Raw genomic sequence first — 22,500 nt, 5'->3', positions numbered from 1 at the left:
AGGAGGAGGGAGAGTGCAAGGGAGGGAAAGAGACGGACAGATGGGGAGAAAGGAATAGAAGGGAGAAGAGGAAGAACGAGAGACAGAGGGAGAAATGAAAGAGAGCGAGGGAGGGGGGAAAATGGAGGGAGGGTGGAGAGAGAGAGAAGGTGGGGTGAGGAAGAGAGAGGGAGAGAGGGGGGAGGAGGAGAGAGAGGGGATGGAGACAAGTAGAAAGAGGAGGGAAAGAAGATGGGGCAAGAACGAGGAGGGAGGGAGAGAAGGTCTTCATCATCAAACAGCAACATCATCATCATCACTATCAATGTCCAAGTCCAAATCATCATTATAATGCTAAAGAAGAAAGAGAGGGTGCAAATTGAAAGAGAGTAGAAAAAGAAGAAGAGATGGGAGTGAGAGTTAAAAAGAGTGTGATAAGAGAGAGAGAGAGAGAGAGAGAGAGAGAGAGAAGAAGGGAGTGGAGACAGGAGGAGAAAAGGAGAGAGAGAGAGAGAGATAATGTAAATATGAAAACAGCCTCGGTCTTTTCAGTCCCGCTGCTCTGAAGCTTCACAAGTCAAAGATGTTCCTCTCTCCTTTAGAACAGAACAGCAGGAGCGTCTTCCTCTGCTTTTATCACTCCAGGAAGAGCTGCTTTTTAAAATGTGTTTATCGAGCAATTTAATGTTTCCTTTCAGACAGGTCCCCCCCCCCCCCCCCCCCCCCCCCCCCCCTCCCCTCAGCCCCCCCACCCCGAATCTTCTTCAGCCCTTGCTTTGTGGTTGTTGTTGTTGTTATTGTGTTAAGGTTGATTGTGTCAGTCTTTGACAAATGCACTTGAAACTGATGAAACTTGAACTTAAAAAAGAAAAAACCAAAAAAACTTTAAACGAATTCTGTGGTGCAGCTTTAATGGAATAGTATGTTGGTGATGGTGGCATTTAAGGCATAGGCCTGTGTGTGTGTGTGTGTGTGTGTGTAGTTGTGTGTGTTTGTGAGTGTGTGCAGGCACAATAATGGGCAGCAACGCAACATTGCGAAGAAAATCATTCGCAATATAAAACCATCAATTTGTATCGTTAAATGTCCCTGAACTTTAAACATCTGTGATATTTGAATCTTCTATCTTCTACAACGAATGCAAATGCAAATACAAGAGTGTGTATATGTGTGTTTTTGTGATATGTTAGTGAAGACTGAAAGAGGAAAAACGTCAAACATGAGGTAATTTTCAAACATTTTCCTCGTTGAAAACATGATTAGAATGAGGGTAAAAGTTAGCTTCATGCTTTTTTATAAAATGGAAATAGTGTTCTGATTGGCTGAATTACATTTGAAGCCGTTGTACAATACCCAATAAACACACACCTGTGATTGTATAATAGTTATATTTCATTATTAATGCACAAACCAAAAATGAACACTCATACTGCTAATAGAACTGCCTTGTTTGGTGGAAGAATAACATGTAACTCTATTATGTTTATAATTCTCAATTGAAAAAAAAATAGATTTATTCAACATGTGAGATATTTTTCTCCCAGTGACAGTTGAGAGCAATTTAAAACCCAAAATACAGACTCAAAGCAGGCTGAACCAGTCTATTTCTGACTCAACACAGCAGATTTAATCAAACTATAAATGGGCAGAATAAGAAAAAGGACAACAGGAAGAGAGAAGAAGCCCATTTGTGTTAGTAAAGCAGACAGGATGCAGATTGTACGACTGTATTAAGAGCGCACATGTTGCACAAAGAAACCCGTCATTACATGGTGAAAAAATAAGAGCTCTAATAACTGGATTTAATATAATTTAAAACTTTTAAAGGACCCACAGAAACCTTACTGCAATGCACCCAGAGGTACAGTGACACACACAGCAACACTTCACTTTACAATGGCTTTATTCCAGTGTATTAACCGGAGGTGTGACCAAGTCAACTTTGCTGCAGTCCCAAGTCAGTCTCAAGTCTTGAGGCACAAGTCTCAAGTCAAGTCCCAAGTCTGAATGCAGAACAGCAAGTCAAGTCAGAGCAAATCAGCAGTCCAGTATCAATTTAATATCTTAAAGAAAGCTAAATATCTAGGACTTTTCAATGCAATATGGTTTTAATAGGATAAAAACTTGGTAAGAGCATCATGAGTTTGATTTCTATAATCAGTTTCAACTTCAATAAATTCAATCATTCCATACAAATTCAGAAAACAGAATTTAAATTCAGTCGTCTGCTGGAACAAATCTCATCACTTTCAATCTGAGTCATTTACACAAACACAAGATCTCAAGTCAAGACTTTAGAAACCTTTTCAAGTCATCAAAGTACAAGTCAGAGTCAAGTCCCAAGTCCCCAGAACCCAAGTCAAGTCGAGTCTCAAGTCTTCTCTTCATGTATCAAGTCAAGTCTCAAGCTATAAAAAATGTGACTCGAGTCCTCGTCATGTGACTCGAGTCCTCACCTTCGCTATTAACCATTGGAAAAGGATTGTAAGTACACAGTATTACTGCGTAGGTACTTGATGAAAATCTCCATAATGCATAATGTACTTACAACAGTGTAACACAGTATTTCAATCGCTTCATTAAATAAATAAATGAATAAATAAAAATTATGCTGTTACACCATACCTGTATGAGTAATTGTGTGTATTTACAAAACTTTTCCATAGGTTAATAACCAGGTTAATACAGTGGAATAAGGCCGTGTGTGTGTGTGTGTGTGTGTGTGTGTGTGTGTGCAGTATCAGTATTCAGCGCTCTGCCACTCAACAGTCGGACCAGCAGCCATGAAAACAACTGCAGACGCTCGCCTCTCTCCTGGTTCCAGCTGAATTCCTTCAGTATTCCTGCTGAATAAAACATGCAGGTGAGCCGTCACAGTAATCCCCCCGCCAACCCGCCTGTCTGCCCCGCGTTAGTGCTGCGGTTTGTTCTCCCTCTCTCCCTCTCTCTCTCTCTCTCTCTCTCTCTCCCTCTCTCCCTCTCTCTCTCTCTCTCTCTCTCTCTCTCTCTCCCTCTCTCCCTCTCTCTCTCTCTCTCTCTCTCTCTCTCTCTCTCTCTCTCTCTCTCTCGCTCCCAAATGTAGTAAAATAATCATTAGTGTATGTTTTACCTTGAGTGCCAGAGGGGTGGGGTTTACCACTTCAGAACAGTCAGATAGTGTTAGATGAGTTGTCGATTTAAAAAAAAAAAAAGTATACAGAGTTGACTTTGAAATTGTCTAAACTTTCTGGCACTCATTGTTTTGTCCTGTGTGTTAATTCCCACCCATTTGGTACTCAAAGTAGGTGAAAACAAACACTGCAAGTTAGAGCTGAGCAATGAATCGAAAAAAACATCGAAATCGCAATTTGAATTTATGCAATGTCCAAAGCCGCAGAGGCTGCAATTAACTGCTTAAGAGGGTTGTGTCCAAAATGGATTTCTAAACAATATGTTTTAGTCTAACTTTGGTCCATGAATCAAGTACAATATTGGTGAAAACCTTTCATCAGACTCAAACTCAGTAAATCCTGAACACTGACTTCACTTTTCGTGACAAGAATGACAAGAAAAATTGCAGTTTAAATCGCAATTCTGTCAAATAATCGCAATCACTAGATTTTTTTGTCAATATCGTTCAGCCCTACTACAAATGATTTGCTATGCATAGAATTGGCCAATACACCATAAAACCTAAGTGTGATTTGGATTGGCCCCCAACACCTCATGTCTTCATTTTACTGGGTTTGGTGGTTAATGTCTGAGATTATCAGGGTCTAAATATTGAGGTTAATAATTCCTATTATCATGGTTGATTTAGAAATTGAAGCTTATTCTACCATTGCACTCGTAAATTGCTCTGGAAAAGGGCGTCTGCTAAGTGTCTAAAATGTAATTTACTGTAAATGTCATGTAACTTTTTCATAGTTACACTTTGTTGCAAAATGCTATATATTCCAGTTTGGGGGGGAAAAACAAAGGTACTTGAAGTTCATCAATGAATAGTTAAAAAACAAACAAACAAACAAAAAAAACATGACTGTTTTTGTAAGTGAAGATCATAAGATGACTCAGAACTTAAATAGTAACCTGTGCTTTATGTTCTTGCTGTGTAAGAGTAGGTATCTTTGTTCATATAGTGCTTAACTCATCTTGAAATCTGAAACTTCAAATATAGAAACTTTTTTTCCACACATTAAGTAGAAAAAATGACCAAATAAAATTCCAAATTCCTCAAAACAACACGCGCTTCTGTTCTGACTTCATATTAGTTTCAGTGTTGTGGATGTTGTGGTCGTTCCTGCCTCAGTGTCCAGCGGTAATTGCTAGGTACGGAAAAGCATGAGAGAGAAAACACATTTTATATCAGTACTGTCAGATATGTCTGGAGGCTAAAATACCTTACTGTAATATTCTGAATCTAATTATCTCAGAGAACAACCAGCAAACCCAATAAAATCCAGACAGGTCAAGACTGGAATGGTAGTGCGGGTCAAGACCGCCGAATAGCTTCCACCGCTAGTTCATAAAAAAAAAAAAAAAAAACATGTCTCAGAAATGTTTATTGGCTTATTAACTTCAATATTTGGATCCTGATTATCCCAGATTCAGTATTAAACCACCAAACGCAGCAAAATCAAAACAAGTGAGAAGGCAGTGGAAGCCGCTGAGGATTCTGGCTTTCAAAACTCACTTTCTGCCCCATACTCCGTTTTAATCACTATTTCTTAAAGGGGCAACAGTTTCTCATAACATTTTGTGACTCTGAAACGCAGATTACACTCTGTGGACACAAATTATATGACGATTATGTTCCTCCACCATGAATCGAATTATGTGACGAGCACAAATTTGTACACGCCATTTTCTCCTGTCCATCATGAGAAAAGGTTGGCTAACGGTTAAGTTTAGGCGAGTAAGACAGCTTGGGTTAAAGTTGGGTTTGCGCAACTAAAATTTTGGTTATGTTTAGGCAAATGAAACAATCTGGTTAAGGTAAGGATCAGGTTTTCGTCATGGTTAAATAAGAAACACTCTTGATGGCTGATATCTACGCGCAATTTCAATGTCAAACTACCTTCTGTTTCTACTTGTGTCTCCTTCATGTAATCCTTTCCTGGTGAGAGAGTGGATTTTGTCTCACTTTTAATGCACGGAGCACAAATTTGCATTTTAAGTCATTGTGCTCAATTCACAAAATTTCAGGAGAGCAGGCTCAAAAGGAGAGATTGACGCAAAAGGCAGTATGTCGGCAATCAACACTGCTGGCTAACCAGTTTGTGAGAGAGAGATTCACGTAAATATTTGGTATTGAATTCATCTTATATATAACATTTGTAACTGGACTATTCCAGATATCAACGGCTAAATGCAGTAAAAGTTCTACGGCCGCTGCAGGGTCAAGACGGCTCAATATTTCTCATTATCTTCCATCTGTATATCTATGTATCTTTCTATCTATGAATACATAAAGCGCAGACAGATTGCTTTGTTAAGTGCTCCGCTCCCCGCGCTCTAACGGGGTTTCCCCCCCTGCGACCGCAGCTGAAAATGAGACATGTGCTCGGCATTAAAGACCCATCAGATTCCAACCTCCAGGACAAGTGAGGAGAGAAAATAATCCATTTTCACCAGCTATTGATTGAACCATCATGTTTCTCCTTATCTCTGGCATTACTGAGTCTGTGAAATCAATAGCCGGGGCTGATTAGCTGGTGTAGCTGTCTTTAGCCAGGAGCGGAGGAAGCCTGCGTCCCTATCGCTCACATTTACTGAGTTCAGCATCACACCGGATTCAATTGGCGATTACGACTGAAGAGTCTCGCGCCCAAATTAGATTTGTCCCTTATTTGGATTTTACACCCTTTTACACCCTAATAGAACGGTAAAATTTAACAAGAATTTGTTGAAATATTCGATTATCAAGTGAAGGAACCCTTCAATTTTAAACAGGTAATCTGTCATTTTTAGAAGGTTAAACTAGCAGATCCATCCTGGTAGTCATGTTGGTTCATTGATGTTGCTGAATTAAATTAAGCACTATTAAAAAAACTGTTTCTATCACTGAAGACCCTGAAATATCTTGAGATGTAACTGAGAAGTTCAATTAAAAAATGGATAGAAAGGTTTTCTTGTTTCTTGTTAATAAAATAATGCGTGGCCACACCTTATTACCACGTGGGAATGGGATCCATAATGAGTGAACGCGACTTAGTAATGCATGATGTTGTGGTCACAACTTTGTAACATTAACATGAGATATCACCAGACGGGCTACGTAGAATCATAGACATTTTGAAATTAAACTTTATTTGCTCCAAAGCATTTATTGGTATACTGTTTCAGGGTGATTGGTGATTTTTGTGTTTTCTCTTCAATTGAAGGATTACATGGTTCTCTATGGGTTGAGTCTACAACCTTTGGTCTTATGGAACACTTTCAAAAATCATGGTGGGCAAACTCAAAATAAGACTCTCCGCTCCTGAAAAGAGATAAAAGGTTTTCACTGGACAGCGTCGATACTGTATGCAGAATCACCTGTGTTGTTTTTATAGTTGCTAATGATATGTAGATATATAAAACAAGATATATACTGTGGCATTTCAGAATTAAATCATTCCATTAATTAAGAGGTGAATTTCAGGTAGCAGACTTTTTCCAAAATGGATATGTAGTGTTTTGGAATGAAAACCTTTAATTATGTAAAATGGGATGTGAGGGCCGTGCGAAGGTCAGAGACGGGAGGGGTCATAGTTCAACTTGAGCTCGAATTACAAACTAGAGGGAGTTTACCACTCTCTCTAACTCTCACACACACACATTCACACACACCCACACACACACACACCCACACACACACACACACACACACACACACACACACACACACACACTCATAAGCACACAAAACCTCACAGCAGCTAGTAGAAACAAATCAATGCCAATTCTGATTGGCCCAGTGAGCTATGACAGAGGAAGCTGATTGGATGAGCACCAGTGAAGTGCTTCAGGCAATGTTTGTAATGTGTGTGTGTGTGTGTGTGTGTGTGTGTGTGTGTGTGTGTTATTGTTGGTCTAGTTCCCAGTAATCTTTCTTCTATAGATTTTACAGCCTCTATTTCCCTCCCTCATTATCAGCTTCATTTGCTCTGCACCGATAGAAACTGTATGGAGCTGAGTAGTGTGTGTGTGTGTGTGTGTGTGTGTGTGTGTGTGTGTGTGGGTGTGTGTGTGTTATCATTTGGGCCTTAATATCTTAAACTATTTTACTTTTGTTTTTTTAGGTGACACTTTTTCTACTGCTACTACTACTAATACAACTAATACTACTGTGGGACCATGACTACTGTTTATACTAGTACTACAACCACCTCTAGTACTGATACTACTACTACTACTACTACTACTACTGATATTACAACTACTAGTACCACTACTACTACTGATACTACAACTACTAGTACCACTACTACTACTGATAATAGTACTTCTACCACTACTACTCATACTACTACTGCTACGTTTGATACTACTACTAGTGCCACTACTATCACCTCCAGTACTCATACTTCTACTACGACTGATACTACTACTACTACCACTACTACTCACACTACTACCACCTCTAGTACTGATACTACTACTACTACTGATAGTACTACTACTACTACTACTCATACTACTACTACTACTACTGATACTACTACTACTACCACTACTACTCACACTACTACCACCTCTAGTACTGATACTACTACTACTACTGATAGTACTACTACTACTACTACTCATACTACTACTACTACCACCTCTAGTACTGATACTACTACTACTACTGATAGTACTACTATCACTACTACTCATACTACTACTGCTACGTTTGATACTACTACTAGTGCCACTACTATCACCTCCAGTACTCATACTTCTACTATGACTGATACTACTACTACTACCACTACTACTCACACTACTACCACCTCTAGTACTGATACTACTACTACTACTACTACTACTGATAGTTCTACTACTACTACTACTCATACTACTACTACTACTACTACTGATACTACTACTACTACCTCTACTAATACTACTATAAACTATATAGCACAGCATACGGTACAAAGTTAAACAGCGCTGTAAAATAAAAGCAGCCTCACATCCAGCATGGCAGTTCAGCTCAGCTCTCTATCATCTGAAAACTATTACAGCTCTGTTATTGGCTGAGGATGAGGCCATTCATATTGTAACTTTAAATTATATCCAGCATTATTTCCACCTGAGCGATAAATCATGTGCACAGTGTTGAGAGTCTGCAGGTCTCGGGCCATCTGTATTGTTGACAGATGAACAGAGACGATACAAAACTGTAGAGATGTCGAGTCTGACTCTTTAAAAGAATGTGATAATCTCTAAATCTTTTGGAGGTTTTAGGCTTAGGCTATTCATAATTTTGAGATATGAGGCAGGTTAAGATTATTATTAGACTGGCAAAATTGGTACCATCTTTCACAGCACTTCTTAAAAGTTGCTTTTGTAGGCTTCCTGTTATGTGATCCTGTTTTTACGATTATAGATATATATATTTTTTAACCGTCTTTTCTTTTTTTTTTGGGCCGCCTTCTTATTTTTACTTGTTTTAATTGATTTCATGAGTATAATGTTTGCTTTTATTTAATTGATGAGGCACTTTGTAAACTGTTGCATTGCCTACTGATGGTTTGGGAGTGTAAGAATAACTTTATAGCGTCAATCAAGCGAATTAATAATCATAATAAACTTTATTTAAATAGCACTTTTCAAAACGAGGTTACAAAGTGCTTTACAAAATAAGATAAAATCACCAACAGAGTTCAAAATTGGGCTGGCGTTTAGTCTATCCGTATTGTTTAGAGACAAAATGCGAGTTTCATTGCTAAATGAGACATCCACCACTTAAAAAACTTTCCACCAACTGTTGACGAAAGGTGAAATTAAGTGTGGAACCTTCATATTTTAGAGATTTGGACTGATAAACCTCAGGTAATGATTTTCTTCCAAAGTGGATCTGTATAGTACAGTGCCATCGCAATGTGTTGTATCAATACTGAATATATAAACAGATTTTGACAGATTATTTTGAAGCGTACCAACACTGAATATGCTTTGGTTCCTTATCAGCACACTTGAAGATACCCGAACTGAATTAATGAATGATAAATGTAGAGTTTAGTCCATCCGTATGTTTGACAGATCAGTGGTGGGACAGTAAAGTCTGATAGGGAAGATCCAGCCTGGAGGAATGGACGATGTCTAGAAATTCCATATACCACTGAGTATATCCAATGTCTCATCTTAAAAAGTGTGTGTGTGTGTGTGTGTGTGCTTCAATGTGTGAGCGCTTGTGTGTGTGTGTGTATGTGTGTTCATTTAGGAGAAGCCTACTACTATATCATTCTTAAGTGTATCTCATCTTATTTCTCCTTCCACACACACTCACACACACACACACACACTCACACACACACACACACACACACACACACACACACTCACACACACACACACACACACACTAGGGACACGTTTGTCTTTCTACGTTTCCATGTTTATCTGTCATCTCGCCCGTTCCTCACTGCATGTCTGCTGCTCTGTTCCTCAGAAAAATACCTTCGTTTTATTTCACTTTGCTTCGTTTTATCTTTTCTGTTGGTACAGTGAGGCATGTAGGTCTGGCTTTGCTGACACTACTGTTTTAGCAGGATTTAACCTGTAGGCTAGGACAATCATAGTCGAAAGCTGTCAGTCTACTGTCACCACTACTAGTACCACAGGTAGTACTACAAATATTACTATCATTACTATCACTAATATTACAACCAACAATAACAGTTTTTTGTATCATGTTTGTTTTTTGAAAATCAAAAGAAAAACATGCACATCCAAAAGAAAGGCGCTGGATCAACGAAAGTGGAATACAACAGAAGATCCGCACACAGAAACGCTCCCATAAAAATTTAATGAAGAAGTGACGTTTCGTGCAAAGAGCTCTTCCTCAGAGTTTCATGTTTTTTGACATGAAATCCACATTACAGTGGTTGCCGTTGTAGAAGTCCTGCTTCATGCATTTATCCTGGGAGAAAAGTCTTTCTACAACATTACACAGTAGAACCAAATCAATATTATAACACACAACTCTAGTGTCTCTCAGCCAACTAGCTACCAGAGCTTTCCTTGTTCTTCCTGACGGCTAAACAGAGAGCAAAACCTGATTTTTCCAAACAAGTCGTCCTGGGGACGGAGCCGAGGGAAACAGTTGTTCAGGAAGTATGCAGTAAAAAGTGGGATTTCAGTATATCTACATGGTGTATATCTACAGCAAAAAAGATTGTCACTAAGCATACAATATTGATGGTAACCAATGGCAACACATCTCTATGTTGTGCCATTAAAGTCTGTGAGTTATGGATCACTTATGGATTTAGAACTTAATGGTCCTATTTCCACCTTGATACAAGTATATCTCATTTTTTTCTGTGTGTGTGTGTGTGTGTGTGTGTGTGAGTGTATGTGTTGAACTTACAGACAGTGAACGACAGTCCTCCCGTCCCCTCCGTCGTACTGCTCCTGCCATTTAGCCAGCCTCCTGACCAACTGGAGGATAGAGCGCTTGGAAAGGGGCGTGTCCCTGTAGGCCGGCCAGCCAATGAACTGGAAGTGCTGCACCAGACGGTAGCCGTCCTGAGGCTGAGGGGGGAGGAGGAGAGAGGAGGGATTTTTATCATCATCGTCTGCAGCATCATCATCATAAAAACGCAGTAATTCACTGGGAAATATAAAGATAGGTAAACAATTGAAAACACTTTTAAGTGCGATGTGTAGCATTTTAATATCATATCATCATACATATCATTGTCAAATTAATTGTGACACCTTGGTATAATTACAGTAAACAAACTAGACTAGAATGGTCAAGACGATCGGTCGCCTCTATCTCACACCAGCGGTATTGTTAGCGCTAGCGTTTCTCCAACTTATGACAACATTTCCCATAAACCCTGTTGCTTTGCCGTCACAAAGAGCTTCTTCTGTCAAATATTTTGTCTTTCACTTTACTGAAGAGGATCAACATGTTGGAAGTGATTTCTCCATCTTCCTTTCCCCTCCTTCCACCATCTGCTGCCAGAAACTCTTTCAGCTTTAGCTCCGTTTGCTCTGGAAGAACAGAACCTCTTCCTGTTTTGTGCCGTAAAGCGATCCAGCAGATTTCCCTCCAGAGCCACCAGGTGGAGAAACTATGGAGGATGCAGAGTAGAGGCTGATAGAGGCTGACAGGCTTTTCGGCAATGGTCTTGTTTGTCGACGATAGTTAGACTAATGTCTTAAAATTAATGCGGTCATGATTTATCGATATAAAAATGATACCCTCGAGACCTTTAATGTGTTGTGGCCATTGCGCTCCAAATAGTTGATGCATCTTTTTTATATGTCTATTCAAAGGAATTGGATTGCACTCGACAAAGAAGACATCTTATAATGTTTAATTCAATTTCATGGCAGACAAAATGTTTTCAGCCCTCCGGCCCGAGGCGGTTGGCATCCGCTGCCTAAAATACAAGACCGCCATCACTGTCAGACTGGCTTACTGCTGGGTTTAGCACACACACACACACACACACACACACACACTCTCTCTCTCTCTCTCTCTCCCTCTCTCTTATACTCAATCTTCCTCTCTCTACTTCTTCCTCCCCATACCTCTCTCCCTCTCCTTCCATCTCTCTCCTTCACCCTCACTTTGTCTTCCTGTCCCTTTGTCCGTCTCCCGCCCATCTTTCTCTCGCCCCTCCTTTCATTCTCCTACACTCCTTCTCTCCCTCCCTCTCTTCCCCTCCCCCAACCTCCTCTCCTTCTCTCTCTCAGTTTAGTGCTGGGTGGTACAGAATAGGCCAGGTGACAGCAACTCTCCCAGTGTGGGAAGTACTGTTGTGGCGATGATATGAGCCATTTCACGCTAGACTGATGTGTTTCACGCTAGACTGGTGACCGCGCGTGTGTGTGTGTGTGTGTGTGTGTGTGTGTGTGTGTGTGTGTGACAGAGAGAGAGTGGTGCTGGGGAGTTTAAGGACTATAGAAGTAAGGAGACGATAAGGGCACCATGCACTAGAGACCTATTGTCATGGATAGATGGGTGAGAAAATGAGAAGAGAAGGGGGAAACGAGAAGAGAGGAAAGAGGTGAGGCAAGTTCTTGACATTTTTTTGCTGAAGCCAACAACTACTTCAGCCAATCAAAACGTTTCTGTGGTTATTACTTCACGGAGTACAGAGGCACTTTCCCCATTGAGCAGTTGGCAGTTGACAAAATGTATTTAGGCTACTGTAACTCGCTTTGGACAAAAGTGTCTGCAAAAATGACATAATGTAATGTAATTAATTAATTGTAATTAACTCAACCAGGGCTCAGTTAGCTTAGCGGCAGTGTAGTGTGTTTGCTACCAATTACAAGCTAACTAGCTAGCTGCTATCTCGAAAGAGAAATTAGTTAAAGAAACATAATGAATAAAGTGAACAAAAGAAAATGATCTGGGTTAGACTGTATAGAGAGATTGGGTTAATGTTCAAGATTCAAGATTCAAGATTCAAAAAACTATAATGATAGAAAATTGTCTTAGGTTAGGAGCTCACAAACAACATAAAAACATACACCCATGAAAGACTCACATAAAATTACATTAAAAACACAAACAATTCCATAAATAAATAGGAGCAGGTGTGCAAAGCTGCATTAAAAAGTATTGGCAGTCTTTTTGGCCTTGTTTAAAAAGGTTATTGCAGTGGGAATGAAAGAGTTTTTGTAAGTTCTCTTTTTGGCCTGATGGCATCTGTTGGCGTCTGCCTGATGGGAGTAGCTGAAAGGAGTGGTGAAGGGGGTGTGAAGGGTCCTTAGTGACGGAGTCTGCCTTTCTTTTTACTGCGTGACTGTAAAGGTCTGAGAGTTGGGTTTGAGTGGTGCCGGTGATTTTGGTTGCATGCTTAATGATTCTTGTGAGTTTTTTCTTGCTTTTCTCTGTGAGGAAGTTGTACCAGGATGCAGTGTTGACTGTGAGGACTGATTCAATGAGTGACCGGTATACTGCTGTTAAAAACCTTTCAGCCTTCTCAGGAGAAACATGCGCTGTTGGGCTTTTTTGTAGACCCTGTCCTCATGCTGTGTGAAGGACAGGTGGTGGTCGATCTCAGTGCCCAGGTATTTAAAGATCTCGACCTGTTCCACCGCCTGCCCCTCCAGCCTGAGTGGTCCCGAGAGAGGGTGTGGACTAGCTAATGGAGGACACTTCATAGCTAAAACTTACCAAGCCACCAAAGGGGTAAGCTAGCTTTGCTGTGCATGCAGTTAGCTATTAGCTTGCATTAGCTAACCTAGGAATTGAAAGAAGTAGCTAATTGATAGGCCTAGCTAACAGATTTTTGACTGGAGACCAAGACTCTCCCCAGAATGCACCTGAACAGGAAGGTAACATTTATTTCATTTTAAGCCAAAGGTCATTTCTGCACAGCCTAGTCCAGAGCCAGGTTTAAGACGCCTTAAGACAAGGAGGATGATGACTTCATCGATTTCTGCTTTGTATGACTTTAGTTTGGCCTTAATTACATGGACCGTCACAACAGACAGGAGATCATCCCCACAACAGACAAAGTGTGTCCATCAAGAGCCATGTGTGTTCTGTCAAAGTGTTCTTGAGCAAGACACTGAGCCCCAACCTGCTCACTCACTGCAGGCTGCTCTGGATAAGAGCAGCAGCTTGATGTCAGGAAGAAAATGTAAATGTATTGGTCAGCTGAGGTCATTGGAAACCTTGAATTGTGTTTTAATCGCTCAAAGCATTGTAAACAAAAGACTGATGTAAAAAAAATGTTGAAACTCCTCAGCTTGAGACTTTCTGTGTGCCGAAACATTAAAATAAATAATAAAAGAGAAAAATGTTTTAAAATCAATTAGGAAAGTGTGTATGGGAGTTGCTTTGCATTTTGTAGGCTGCAAAGTTCTTCTCCAATGCTGCACTACCGATACTCAACTTTATTTCATACCACAAGGGAGACTTACATCAGATCCATGTGCATTTGCTTAACATCTCATTTTTTAAACCTTGAACTCGCTGCTTTTATTGAACAAAATACCGCTTTGCAAGTGTGAAGGCATTGAGCATGTGCGTACCCTCGCCATGTTGCAGATCCTGAAGATGCGGTTGATGATGTCTTCGTCAATGTCTGCCGATATGAATTCGACTTGAATGGGACCGTAGCAACACGAACTCTTCTCCGGCCAGTACTGCATACACAACTATAGAAGCGAAACAGAGAGAGAGAGAGAAAGACAGAGAGAGAGAGTAGGGAGAGATGAAGGGAGAGAAAAAGAGAGAAAAGAGAAAGAGAGGTTTAACACGCACATTCAAATGGACTTTCTTTCAAATGGCATAACAGCAGAAGGTATAATGAGAAATATGTTTTCACAAAACGTTGCATGAATTCACCCCATCGATTATGAAGATTACCGCAGCTGTGACTGGACATGAATTCAATTTTCAAGTTCTTATACTTCCACACTAAGGCCTGATAAAAAGACTTATCTGCACGCGGGAACATAATGCTCTATGCAGGACCAAAATGAGAAAAACCTGAGTCACAGAAAAATAACAAATGAAAATAGGACTGTAATTTTACCTCATTTTCCATCTATACAACCGCCAGACAGAGAAGCGGAATAATGTCAACTTTGATCCAACTTAGTTTTTTTTTTTACCAATCTTTACTCACTTTTCTCCATTTCAGAAAAATGCCATGCAGACGTACGTGAGCTGAGAATCCACGGCTAATTTACAGTCAGCAACATCGGAGCAAGTGAGGTAACTGAGTCTCGTCTAGGTTGATGAACTTATACATTTTAGGCTTTTGGGCATTCTGTTTTCCTGTGCAGCTTGAGTGTCCTGCTCAAAGGCACTGTGGCAGGATGGGCATGTGGGCTGCTGTGGGGATCAGACCTGAGATCTTTCAGTTACAGGACGGTGCGTCTAACCACTAGGCCGCTGTGATTTCCCATCCTGCCCCAACAAAGGCAAACAGCAGTGTGTTTTAAACCAGTGGTTCTCAACGTGGGGGTCTGGGGACCACCAGGGGTGCTTGAGGGGGTTCCAGGGGGTCCCCGGCAAATTGATGAATCGTTAAACTTCAGCTTTATTTCATTTACAAGAAGTTAACACAATTAGAGAATGTAGAAGAATGACTGTTTTGATCATAGTTTCTCTGTTATCTCTCAACCTACAATACAGATAATCGTGGGATTCTGGACAAAATCATATCTGACAATAAAGATATTCTCAGATTTGGGTCCAATCTCATCAAATGGGTACGTGGCTCTAATGTGAACCAAATTAGGCTCCTTGATATGAAAAAAGGTTGAGAATCACTGTTTTAAACCATCAGTTATACCCGTAAATGCTATTAATTGATAAACAAATCACTTAAAAACAATATTTTTGTCAGGGTAGGAGATGAACTTTGAAGTAATTTTTGACACAAGATTTTACTACTAATGCAGTTACTGCTCTTTGGCTTTGTGCTGTAGCATAAACCAGCAGCATATCTCCCCCATAGCTATGGTGCGGTACAATGTATTTACCAGAGGGTCACAGGTTCAAATCCCGCAACAGCCTGTGTGTCCATCAGCAAACATGCATCAAAGTGTGCTTGAGCAAAACACTGAACGCCTACCTGCTCAATTAGAATGAAAAATGTTGAATCTTACGTTTATTCCTGCTTGAGGGATTTATATCAAAGTCAAATTGGCCAACATATCATCCACAAAAAGGGTGGATGAGCTTTTGAATGGGATGTGTTCATGCGTGTATCGCTTGAACACCGTCACAAAAACAGAGCCCTTTATGATTTCAGATCAATAAGGACAGCACTGACCAAGTGCTCCAGCCACTGGAAAGGTCTGTGGTGAAATGACTGTCTGCTTCGGGAAGGATTTCAACATTTAAAGGAAACCTGTGTGTAGGCCTAATATTTTCCAAAGGTATCATTACCGAACTGAATAACAAACTACCTTCAGCAGTTCATGCTGCACATACTGTGAACTGCTTTTGGACAGCAGGTTTGACTCCTGCTATTGACAAAATAGTGTTTTTTGTTTGTTCATTTCATATTTTATATTTGGGAAGGTTTTTATAAATGTATGAATTCAAATACAGAAAAAAAAGAAGATACACTTCAAGCCCCTTAGTTATTTATTTTTACCGGCACACATTAGTAATTAGTTTCTCTTCTGTATTTGATCACGGTGCCTCTATTTCATCATGGTGCAAATAAACTAAACTACATCTAAAAACTTCTCAGTTGCCTATGGGTGCAGCACCAAGGCTAAGACTGTCAATATCCATTCGCATTTATAAAATAGCCTGTCTGTGTATTGATTAGGCCCTGTGATGTTAGGGTCGATCTGTCAGTACGTGGCTGTCTGGCCTTTTTCTGAAGCTAAGTAAGACAGAGGAAAAGAAAACAGATAGTGAATATGGCTAATTTTTGTGTGTGTGTGTGTGTGTGTGTACCTGCGCTGCGTCCATCTCATTGAGCATGACGATGGAGGAGCAGTTGTAGTCGAACACCAGCCTCCAGAAGTCGGCCATGGTGTTTGGCAAAGGATGCTGGGTAACAATGAAGGCCGCTGGCTGTTTGTGGCTCTGAAGTGCGGAGGAGGATCTCAATTAAATAGCAGCAATAAACACAAGATGGATAAACAACAAGAGAAGCAAGCAGAACAATAGTAAGAGAATACATCTCATATTATATCGTAGGAACAGTCTTTGTCATTATCTCTTTCTAAAATGCTATAGACACACACACACACACATTTGTATTACTATTCTTGACTTTTTGGTCCACATTAAGTACACAAGAAAACACACACACTTACACACATATCCCCAAGCACACATCTTACATCCATTAATGCAGCATTGATGTAGTTGGAGCTCTCTCCGTCCACAGATATGAGGAAAGGCAGGCAGCGGTCGGCTGACAGAACGTCCATGCTGCGGTTCTTGTCGTGGTTCCTGGGCAGCAGGCCCACGCTGCAGTCCTCCGGACGGACTCTAGGGGTCACTATGTTCAGAGTCTGACAGAGAGACGAGTAGAGTTAGAATAAAGATAATCAGAGTCGAGATAACTGGAGTGGAGAGATGTACAGATGATTTAAGAAAAGTAGAGTGGAGCAGAGTAGAGTAGAAATAATTAATGTAAAAAAGAAATGATTAGATTGGAGCAGAGTAGAGATGATTAGAGTACAGTAGAGTAGAACAGTGTAGAACAGAGATGGCTGGGGTAAATTTGAAATGATAAGAGTCGAGTAGAGCTGAGATGATGAGAGTAGAGTAGAAAAAAGGAAATTTGAGGTGATTAAAGTACATTAGAGTGGAAATAGTATGGTCTGTGTGTTCAGGATATACACAGAATAAATATTATGCCAGGATGGCTGTGTGTGTGGGTGTGTGTGTGTGTGTGTGTGTACCAACCTGGAACTCGTCTTTGATCTGGCTGGAGTTGGTCTGTGGGTCCAGTCTGCTGATGTTGTAGTAAATGGCTCTGAACTCACACACTGGGATGGCTGTGTTCCCACATAGACACGCCTCCAAGATGGCGTCATGCACAAACACATACTGCTCCTGTGATATGAGCAAAAACACATCAGCGGTTAGTACCAAAGGAACGGTGGAGCGGATGCGAGGTAGGAGGCACAGACGTCATGTGGCCGTGAGGGTAGCCATAGTTGTCGTTTCAATGCAACTTTTATCATCTGATCACACCTGGACGAATTAAGTTACAGGCCTGGATGCATTAAAATCTGATTTTGCTCACACTGCTATCGGACTTCAAAACCAGATATGGAAGTGATCTACACAGTCTGGATGCAATCCAACCACAATGTGGACACAAGCAATGTAAAAAGATGGAGAATGACAGCAGGAACAAAGCACTGCAGACACAGATCTAAATAATTACAGCCAGAGTAGATGCAGGAGCTCGCTAGTATCCATGAGCTACACTGTAGCAGAACTGTAACCATAGAAACATCTGTTGCTAGTATCCATGAGCTACACTGTAGCAGAACTGTAACCATAGAAACATCTGTTGCTAGTATCCATGAACTACACTGTAGCAGAACTGTAGCTAGCATGCATGGCTACACTGGAGCAGGGCTGTAACCATAGCAACAGAAACAAATCCAGTAAGATCGTCGTTGAGCCTTGAACCAGCTATAATTAGTTTTCTTTCTGAATAAATTAAAATCTTCCATGTTTCTAGCCTCGGTTAGCCGAGTGATTATTTGCAGTAACCAAGGAGTAACGTCTTTGTGCCACAAGGTGGCGTCAGTCAACAAAGTCGATCAGATTTCTTGACTGTGGAGTGATATGATTAGATGGAAACAGCAGTCTGTTACTCAGAAATACCAGAACTCAGAATGTCTTCTTTGGCCAATCAGAATTGAGTATTCAACAAAGCTGTGTAATAAATAGGCTAAATCAATGACCAAAATTCAGCATTTTGTGTCACTAAGACCTATACAGGTCATTGATCCGTCACGTTGCTCTGGGCTTTATGTTAAGTAGCAAGGTTGTGAGAAACATTTAAAACCATGGTCAAAGACTTTGCTTAGTTCAATGTAAAGATAATATATCAATTCCTAAATAAATGTCCGATCCTCGACTTGATTCTCGTTTCTCCCTGCGGCTCTCTGAGAAAAGCGCTGACACCACTGGGCAGGAGGAAACGTCTTGTTGATTTCAGCTGCACCTCCTGCCTTTTCAAGCCTCCGACAAACTCACACGTTTGACTGCGAACACGCTTTGTGTTTGCTTTGTGCGTGTGGATGTATTATTTGTGTGCCTGCGCGCTCTCGGCAGCCTGAAAGTGAATTAAAAGGGAGGAGTGCTTTGCCCTGCGGTGTTGCTGTGCTCTGGATCAAGTGTCCTCTTTGTGCTCCAACCAACTAGCTCGCTTTTAAAAGCATCAGCCACTGTGAGCCACCCTGCATGTTAATTTACCTCTTCTCTCTCTCTCTCTCTCTCTCTCTCTCTCTCTCTCTCTCTCTCTCTCTCTCTCTCTCTTTCTCTCTCTAGCCCTATCTCACTTTCCTTTTCCCTTTATTTCTGTCTGGTTTTCTCTCATACTCTTTTACTCGCTCGCTTTTGCTTGCTCTTCCTCCATTTCTTTCTCTCTTTCTCTCTCTTTCCCTGTCTCTTTCTCTCCGTCTCGTCTCTCTCTCTCTCTCTCTCTCTCTCTCTCTGTCGAATGTTAATTGTTGCCCTTGGAGGGGAGAGGAGAGTTTTAAAAGCCTCATGACCTCTCCTGGCCATTACCTACTCTAGTGCCACACACACACGCACACACACACACACCACATACACAAACTCAGGGATATATAGCCGCGCACATGCACACAAACACACATAATGCATACTGGCACGGGCATAATAAGTGCACACATACATAAACGCACACACACGCATTCACACACTTAAACACACACACACACCTCTTTCCCCCTGTGCCTTTTAAAAGATTAATTGCTTTGTGTTGTGCGGAGCAGGATTATAATAGCGTTGAGCGGTGCTTCAGCACTGACACAAATTGCTCCCACACATATTCAGAAGGCAGGGCAGGATGCATTTAGCTTGGTTTCAAGAGCCACGCACACACACACACACACACACACACACACACACACACACAGAACTGGCTTTCATACCACTGCTGTTGTATGAAAACCCTGTAAGTGAAAACCCTGGGTAAGTTTCACAAACCTAGCGCCTCTGAGTCCCATCCAAAACTCAATTTCGAGCTCAAAGTTTCAGCCGTCAAACTGAAAAAGAGTCTGTTTTTCTCCTCTCCCGGTAAAGTTGACTTTCTGGAGATGTGAGGTTGTCGTCAGCGGTGAAAACGAAACGCAGAGGCGGGATGGATTAGTTTGGCTTAGAGTAGCTTAGAGCAGAAATGAATAGTTTTGTTCCAAAATGAGACACCCGTCATTTGAAGACACCTACTCTTGCAAAATGATTGATCGTACAAAATTAGAACAAATGATGGTACTTTGTAATGGATAACAAGTAACCTCAGCAGGGAAAAATGACACTTATACAGACTGGATCCTCTATGTTTTAGAGATACTGAACGATAAATCTCAGGTAATGATTTGCTTCCAAAATGGATCTATAGCATTTTGGAAATTATTCAATTCTGCCTCGATGAAGGAAAACAATACACACACAGACATTTCACAGACCTCAGGTAATATCTATGTTAATAATGAAATATACTGTATGTTCTCCATTGTCTTATGCTGTATGTTGTTATACTGTACTTATACTGTATTTGTAAAATGGTTGTAAACTGTAAATGTAGAGCTTTGGAAGTGAAATAATGAAATGTATTTTTTCCCTCTTAAGTAAATTAGATCAAAGTTCTCAGATCAGAGCTGCAGGTTAAACTGAAGTGAATTGACTTTGGGAGTTGTTAAAAAAGAAGCTGCTTGTCTCCAAATCTCCCTTTTCATTTACTGAACTACCAGTTCAATTGTGGAAACTAGTCTATTGAGTAAGCCTTGGTTAGCCTTAGTCGTCTCAATAATAGAAACTATTCTAATGAGTAAACTCTGTCTATCCTTGTTTGACCCTGCAGGAGAAACCAGTCTAATGAGAACGCTCTTCCAGCCCTTTTGGCCCTGGAAGAAACCTCGTTGTAACTTAGTTGGAATAGCTCAAAAGTGATGCAAAGAGTAACTTACTGTGTGTGTGTGTGTGTGTGTGTGTGTGTGTGTGTGTGTGTGTGTGTGTGTGTGTGTCTGTCTCACACTGTATGCCTGGTCACGAACTGAGAGCTGCCACATACACACACTGGCACAAAGAATCATAAATCTGTGTGTGTGTGTGTGTTTGAACGTGTGTGCATATGTGTGTGTGTGTGTGTGTTTGATTTAGAGAGAGTGTGTGTGTGTATAGTGTGTGTGTATGGGGGTGTGTACTAGAGTCATCTATTATTCAGGGAGTGTTTAATATTGATAGGCTGATTGGGATGGATGATACATGACTGGAAGGAGTACTGAGATACTGAGATACACTATCTCTCTTTCTCTGTCCCTCCTCTCTCTTTTTACTACTCTCTCTCTCTCTCTCTCCCTCTCTCTCTTTATAGATAGATAGATGGATAGATGGATAGATAGATATGACTGAATGGGCCATGATCTTCGCAAAGTAAATGTGTGGATTAAGTGCATGTTTCTGCACTCGATTGTGTAGGAAAACTCATGACAAAAGCTGCAGCAGTTCCCATCAATAAACATTATTCATGATCCACAATAAACCCTCGGGACGGAGAACTTCATGACGCTGCTGTCATGGAAAAACTACGCAACTGCAATTTTTTCATTTTTTTTAATTTTCTTTTTACTGGAATTGACAGTTTCCATGCTCATCTATGTGCTGAGTGACTTTCATCAGCCTCGGGCCCTTGAAACTGTTAAAACCCCCGGTGTATAATTTAAAAAATACGTGGGTCTTAATGAGGAATTAAGCAGGTTTCTCCATTTCTGAACAACATACTTTTTGCAGATTCATGGTTGCTGTCCATCAACAGCGATGTGTGTGTGTGTGTGTGTGTGTGTGTGTGTGTGTGTGTGTGTGTGTGCATGCGTGTCTTTCCACCCACCTCTGTCTGAACCATGTTGACTCGTTGTGACCTCAGCTCTCGGATGCAGTTGAAGATGTCGACCACGCCTTCGTTCTCCGCCATGTCCAACATGATGTCCACCGCGATGAAGCAGCCCGTCCTGCCTGCTCCGGCACTGTGGAGGGAGACAAACAACCACCATGTTAATAAATGAATGATAAAATATTAGTGATAACTTAACAGCATTCTCATTTTCAGCCTTGTGACGTCCACAGCTATGGAAAAAGTCTGTCCTCCTGGCACTGGCACTATGCAGAGAGAGAAACAAACATATCACTGATGCAGATAGATAAGAGGGCTTTCAGGTGATGTAACTCTCACTCTGGCGGCCATATTGGAGGTCCTCAGCTCTTGGGGAACAGTGACTGTGAACATCTGACTACGTTTCTAAGCGTAGGCTACGACTTGGCCGTCTCAACAGAATTGAACAGACGGTTAATTTCTGTGCTGTTTCTGACTGAACTGATCATTTCATCACTGATCCATCTGATTGATTTAGTGTTTAGATAATGTCAGCTTGTTAGCTAGCTAACCATAGCATCTGGTCAGCTAACCATCACTGTCTCGTTGTTAACACATCTGATTAGCACACTAGCTAACGTGTCTAGCAGCAGCTAGCGTTAGCATGTTCACATTAACATCAGTGTGTTTGCTGGCTAGTTAGCTAGCTAACAGTTTGTTCAGGTTAACTGAGCTGACTCTTCTCAAGCTACAACTCAGAGTGTTTTGGAGTAGAGACTAGGGCTAAAGACAAGACAGTTTACTGTGTCACAGTAAC

The 22,500-nt window shown here is 40.9% G+C and overlaps 1 protein-coding gene across 9 annotated transcripts in view; it reads right to left on the bottom strand.

The window, feature by feature from the left end:
- Positions 1–22,500, bottom strand: part of ptprt (protein tyrosine phosphatase receptor type T) — a 359,275-nt gene that overhangs the window by 3,187 nt on the left and 333,588 nt on the right. For all 9 annotated transcript variants that reach the window (XM_078283910.1, XM_078283906.1, XM_078283907.1 and 6 more), the window contains 6 exons: positions 21,702–21,837; positions 17,513–17,662; positions 16,942–17,115; positions 16,550–16,681; positions 14,158–14,283; positions 10,523–10,686 (listed from right to left, as the gene is read on the bottom strand). In XM_078283910.1, coding sequence (XP_078140036.1) covers positions 10,523–10,686; positions 14,158–14,283; positions 16,550–16,681; positions 16,942–17,115; positions 17,513–17,662; positions 21,702–21,837 — 882 coding nt within the window. The remainder of the gene's footprint in view (positions 1–10,522; positions 10,687–14,157; positions 14,284–16,549; positions 16,682–16,941; positions 17,116–17,512; positions 17,663–21,701; positions 21,838–22,500) is intronic.

Source organism: Centroberyx gerrardi, chromosome 5 (genome assembly GCF_048128805.1).
Source record: "Centroberyx gerrardi isolate f3 chromosome 5, fCenGer3.hap1.cur.20231027, whole genome shotgun sequence".
Classification (NCBI taxonomy): domain Eukaryota; kingdom Metazoa; phylum Chordata; class Actinopteri; order Beryciformes; family Berycidae; genus Centroberyx; species Centroberyx gerrardi.
This window is presented reverse-complemented; position numbering and strand designations above follow the sequence as displayed.